This window comes from Amphiura filiformis, chromosome 2 (assembly GCF_039555335.1).
Source record: "Amphiura filiformis chromosome 2, Afil_fr2py, whole genome shotgun sequence".
Classification (NCBI taxonomy): domain Eukaryota; kingdom Metazoa; phylum Echinodermata; class Ophiuroidea; order Amphilepidida; family Amphiuridae; genus Amphiura; species Amphiura filiformis.
The window spans coordinates 79,314,146-79,320,274 of NC_092629.1; the positions used below are offsets into that span (position 1 = coordinate 79,314,146).

The 6,129-nt window shown below is 37.7% G+C and overlaps 1 protein-coding gene across 1 annotated transcript; it reads right to left on the bottom strand.

The window, feature by feature from the left end:
• Positions 1 to 247: 247 nt before the first annotated feature.
• Positions 248 to 4,775, bottom strand: LOC140143642 (acetylcholine receptor subunit alpha-type unc-63-like). The gene is made up of 4 exons (XM_072165459.1): positions 4,760 to 4,775; positions 4,074 to 4,216; positions 1,492 to 1,601; positions 248 to 479 (listed from the first exon to the last, which is right to left on the bottom strand). The coding sequence occupies exons 1-4, from the start codon at positions 4,773 to 4,775 to the stop codon at positions 248 to 250; spliced, it is 501 nt and encodes a 166-aa protein (XP_072021560.1).
• Between the last annotated feature and the right edge of the window lie 1,354 nt (positions 4,776 to 6,129).

Sequence of the window (6,129 nt, forward strand, 5' to 3'; positions counted from 1 at the left end):
GGCACCTGCTTCGGTCTGGATCTCAATATGATTGCCGTCATACGCCCAGGAACTCAGGGTCATGTCACATATTTGAGTGTCAAAGGGTTATATTCTCTACTGTCTGATGGAACTCACCTGCTTTGTTCCGTGTCGGCGCCTGCCTCGGCCTGAATCTCAATATGATTGCCGTCATACGCCCAGGAACTCAGCGTCATGTCACATATTTGAGTGTCAAAGGGTTATATTCTCTACTGTCTGATGGATCTTACCTACTTTGTTCCGAGTCGGCACCTGCTTCGGCCTGGATCTCAATATGATTGCCGTCATACGCCCAGGAACTCAGCGTCATGTCACATATTTGAGTGTCAAAGGGGAAGTACCGAACTCGCTGACGACATGAACTACCAAATATGGTTGGTACGTACCAGATGACAAGACCATCATAGAAAACATTTACATATGTGTTGGGTTTGTATCGCTCAAATATATCGTCCGCACTAAACAGGAAACAAAAGTTAAAAGTTTTTTGTTGCTGCAAAAACAGTGTTTAGAAAGTGATGTTTAGAAAGTTCAATGTCTAGCATTTACACACATCGCATATTATTGTCATGTGTTTAAATGTTTAATATCTAAACACTAAAGTGTTTAAATGCTCGACATTAAACTTTCTAAACACCAATCTGTATTGTCCTCGATTCTAAAAACTGTTTGCAGTGTTGGACTACTTTGGATTTCCTTTATTATATTGCATTATTCGCACACAATTTTCTTATGTAAACATGGAAAACAAAATCTAATCTTTTTGCCAAAAATAACACATATTTGACCACACATTTTAAATAAACTAAAACCTTTCCAGCCCGACAAGATAGTTATATGAACTGGAAGTTTGTGGTCTAATACTATTCCAAAAAGCAGCACTCTCCATATTTTAATTCCGAAGAAAATCTAAAAAATACAACAATACCTCATTTCAACCTCATATTTCCCATAAAAAAACGACTCATTTTCAGCTAGTGATTGTATGTCATTGATTTTATGCTAATGCTGTTATAGAGTACCGAAGTGATGACGTCACAGAAAACTTTTTTTGCATTGAACCAGGCCAATTTACACTGATTTAAATGGGGCTAATTAGGTATTCATGCGGCCATATCTCGGGCCCTCATGATCCGATTCCCACCAAATTTGGACTGTGGATGTTTTTCATCATGTTCTACTGCAATATGGTCATGAAAATGCTGAAATGCAAAAAAAGAAAATTTGATGACGTCACACTTCAGTACTCTATATACATAATCAAGTGCGTGGTATAATTTTTACATGTGTTGTTTGAAAGACAAAGGTACAGTGTTTATGTGATCATTGGGAAATGTCATGAAAATAATCCTTATGAGGTTTCAAGTCAACTTTCATTTATTACTGATCGCCCCTCCTAGTATCATGTAGTATGGAACAAAGGTACACCGGATGATATTAAACGCTCAATAACATTTTTTATTAACTTACTTCTGATGAAGAGTTATATCCGGCAACCAAACTCTTTCAGCTGGGACATGAATGACTTCAATTCCACCAAACTCAGTAGCATTCCATGTTAAAAACTCGTCAATCCAGCTCTTGCAGAAAGAAAATGTATTTCTTAATGATGGATTTTCCCCCCAAAACACCAAAAATATTTGGTCTTTTTGGGAAAAACCAGATCTTCAATACGAAAAACGGGTCAAATTTTTCAATTGATCGTCGGTTTTTCATCCCAGCTACATACACATAAAGTACATATCATTAGGTCAGAGTTTAGCTGTCCAAAACTGTCCCACAGTGCATTGCGAATTCAATTTTTGGCGTCAACGTGAAATTTTCCCAATGCTTAATTTTAACTGGAGGAGGAGATTGTTTGCACCCATGAACCGTACCCCCTCAGCCACCTCCAGATGTTTACATTGTGTCAGGGTTTCTTTCAAACCAATTCAAACCCTTAGGCAGTTACTCGTTTCACCAAAAGATAAGACTGGAAAAGAGGACATAGCGGGACCAGTGTATTTTATCCCTTATCAGGGAAAAACACTTAAAGGCAAGTGCTCGGAATATTATATTGGCGAAACAGAACGATCTTTGAATGCCAGATTCCTTGAGCACCGTCGTCCAAGTTCCAGTTTGTCAGAAGTCTCCAAACACATGCATCCACATCATACCATGTGGACTTGGACAAAGAATAGGTCCTCGACCGGGAACCAAAGTATGTCGAAAGGGGTGTTAAGGAGACCATCTACAACCAACTATCACTCAACCGTGACGGGGCCGATACCAGTTACCAAGAATCTACGGCTAAGTGTTGGGGTCAAGTGCTCAAAAGGTTATTGATCCCAAACTTGGGTGGCCAGTCTCCCCTATATGAAGGCTGAAGTGACGACCAAGAATTTGAGATGTATCTAATCTTGTGTTGATATCCAAAGTTTAAAATCTTAAATTATGGACCTATATGCTTACCATTTTCACCCACGTGGTTATTTTGAATCTTTGATTTCTCGTATCCTGGGAATATATAAAATAAATGCTTAATCAACATGATCAATGAATCAATAAGACGTTATAATTAGAACAGATTTCAGATAAAATGAAAACACATTGTCCAGGGCCAAATTTTCCTTTTTAGGGGGGGGGGGGGTGGGCAAAGTCAAAATGTGAAGGACCAACTCATCGTAAGGCAGGCGTGTGCACTCAAGTGGCCAAATTGTGCAATTTTGACCCAAAACATGGTGTTTTCGGGCTAAAAAGGAAGATGCACAGGGCAATTTGGGGTCCTGTGCCTGGGCCCATCTGGCTCAAAGGTAAATCCAGCCCTGACATTATCTGTTATCTGCATACACATACTGCACTTTCACTTCCGGAGCAAACTCATTGACAAACACCACACCGTCATGTTGGGTTTGTTAATTTTAATGCAATACGAGGTATTATTACCTTCCCCGTCTACAAACCACACCTACTATAGTAAACACTAAAGCTTTGGTTCTTAACAGTTTTAATGCGAAACTACTCACAACTGTTTGGACACAGATGGTATAAAATCTGTATTGAGATAACCAACACAATTTATGCATGACGTGGTGAGCCCGTTTCAAGTCCGCTATATTTGCACAAATCTTTGGGGAGCACAGAGCGATTTGGAAAATACAGTGAAAATAAAGTAGTCTAGGGAATCTACGTAATAATTACGTAGATTATTTATTATGGTCAGGCGGTAAATCTGCAATCCTGCCGTTGCAGTTGACCTTTCGATCAATTATTACGAAGCATAAAATCTGCGCAGGTGCATTGCGCTATTTATGGTCGGACCGATTTTTGGCGAACTGAAAAGATGGTGTGGACAAACAAAATGGACCTTTGCAGTACTTAAACCTGGTTAACAGGAAATTACTCCAGCAAAATCAATCGATAAAATCTAGTCCATCCTCCACATTGAATGGTGGGCTGCACTTATGCCCAAATATGTCACTTGCCAATCAATAATCACCCACTTGAAGTCCCCTGACTCTCTCCACTGACCAAAGTTATGGACAGATTTGGGAGTTGTTTTTGCTGTTATCTGTCATTTACATATCAGGGAGGTACGAACATTTGCAGATGCCCCACCTACTCAGTTTTTAGCCTACATGTAATGTATACATTATTCTTGATTGACAGCAAGTACAAAAAATATCCGTCAAGTGGTCTAGTTTTAAAGCCCTTCTGAAGAGAGCGGTCCACAAAATGAGTGATAGTCACTAAAAGTTGCATTCGATTTACGCAGGGAATTTTGCAGGCCATGCCGTGCCCTTCCTTACTAAAGCACACAATTTCCAAATATCTAAATTAGCTAAAAAATTAGGACATGTTACAAAACTATATTTTCTAGCATTTCTGAGAGTACAAAAAAATTGGCCGATTAGTTTTCACACAGTGACTTTAACTAGACGATGCCATATACCTGTAACATACACTGTTTATAGAGGTCTTACGTCAATGGTGAAAGCACTGTGTATTGTGTATAGGAAAATGGACAGTAACTGCAGTATGAAAATCCCGGGGTCAAATCCCTGTCATTTTACCATATCCAGGAGTGCATATAAAAGCATTCTGTAGGTAACAATAGTTGTACTGATGCCATCTTTGACTGGACGAACTAGGCCATCATAGTCGTCAAATAAATGATCTTTGAGTCTCAACATCTGACTAGCTGCATCACTGCTCCCTGTAACATCGAAACAATTGAACGACAGTAATACTTTGTTAAATTAAATGCAAGGTGAACGATAGCTTCATTTATTAGGTATGACCAGGTCAACACAGATTTTGGCAACAGAGCAATATAATTCTTTATCATTAAGCGCCAATCGGTTGTTCACAGTTAAGAAGACGAGTGACAAGAACCATCTGTTACAATGATGCCAAAACACGTTTATGTACACGACTCTTTAGACTTTTGAAGACTGAGCACCACAATGATCTCTGCAACTATATAGGCAGTCTGGGAGGGCATACCACTGAACGTGGAACGCAACGGATGAAAGATCTGCCAGTTTTTCATGTACTGATTTTTTTAAACATAAATTCTATAAACAATGGTTCGCCTGAAGTTCGGTATTGACGTATATAGGTACGTATTTTGCTGATGTTACTACCAAACTAAAAAGTGAACCAAAGAATAGCACTGTGCAAGCAAAATATTAATAGTATAGTACTATGACAAGTCACAGACAGCATGCCTTGATAAACATGGTAAATATAGCCTCACATGCCACTTTCCCCATCATGTGCCTATTTTACCTTAATAATGCAAAATCACAACAAGACTTCTCTTGTCTTAACGCACCAATTTTGGTTTTTATCTCTCTTGTTTTCATGACTACTTAATCATTTTTTTTAGCAATACTTTCAAAAGTTTCCGATTTGTTCATATCTTACTAATAGAAACAACAGAAAAGTGAATCATAGTATTATGTGCCGGCTTGCAATGCGAGCTAGCTCAAAAAGCTTTGTATACCGGAAGAATGCTGACGGATTGACAGTTTTAAATTGTGTACGTATCAGCATTACCATGAAACCTGTTATGAGTGTCAATCAATTATTTCTTCCTGCTCATTTTCATGTTGTTTGTAATTTATTCATGTAATGATTTATAATGCCGCTTTGGTGGCCCAAATGTATTTGTTCATTAGGCTGAGTTCACATAGAAGTATACGGTATACGGTATTCGCTATACGAAATACGCTCATTCGATCAGGCTGAGTTCATATAGGGTATACTATGTGAACTCAGCCTGATCGAATGAGCGTATTTCGTATAGCGAATAGCGAGTATATCAGTTTACCAATTTTCTTCGTCTTATCAAATGCTTGTAACTTTACTTCTTGAAGTCACATTGCATTCAATGAGGTGTCATAATGTGCAGAATTAGATAGTGCATCTATTAACAAAATGAATTTACCCACATATGGTTCAGGTTTTTAAAATTAGGACGGTATACGCTGCACTAAAATCGAACACGCACGATTCCCACTATACTATACTATACGCAGGTATACGGCCTTTTCGAATAGCTCTTATGTGACCCGGTACTATGAAATTACCTTGCTCGATTTAAACTATACGCGTGCACCTGCAAAACGTGCACCGTATAACGGAATAGTATACTTCTATGCGATCGTAGCCTTATGTGACCCGGTACTATGAAATTGCCTTGCTCGATTTGAGCTATACGCGTGCACCTGCAAAACGTGCACCGTATACCCGAATAGTATACTTATATGTGAACGCAGCCTTATTGAATAAAAAATTCGTATATGTATGGCCTATTAATTAATTAATTAATTAATTAATCCATTTATTTATGTGTTAATTAATTAATTTATTAATTATATTCTTATTCATTTATTTATTCTTACTTTTTATTTTTTATTAATTAATTAATTAATTATTTTTTTAATTCATTTATTCATTTCTTTCTTTCTTTCTTTCTTTCTTTCTTTCTTTCTTTCTTTCTTTCTTTCTTTCTTTCTTTCTTTCTTCCTTCCTTCCTTCCTTCCTTTCTTTCTTTCTTTCTTTCTTTCTTTCTTTCTTTCTTTCTTTCTTTCTTTCTTTCTTTCTTTCTTCCTTCCTTCCTTC

Coding starts and splice junctions, on each gene's coding strand:
- LOC140143642 (XM_072165459.1), bottom strand. Junction 1,602..4,073: donor TATATGCACTCCTGGATATG/GTAAAATGACAG, acceptor TCTTTCTGCAAG/AGCTGGATTGACGAGTTTTT. Junction 480..1,491: donor GATATAACTCTTCATCAGAA/GTAAGTTAATAA, acceptor TTTCCTGTTTAG/TGCGGACGATATATTTGAGC.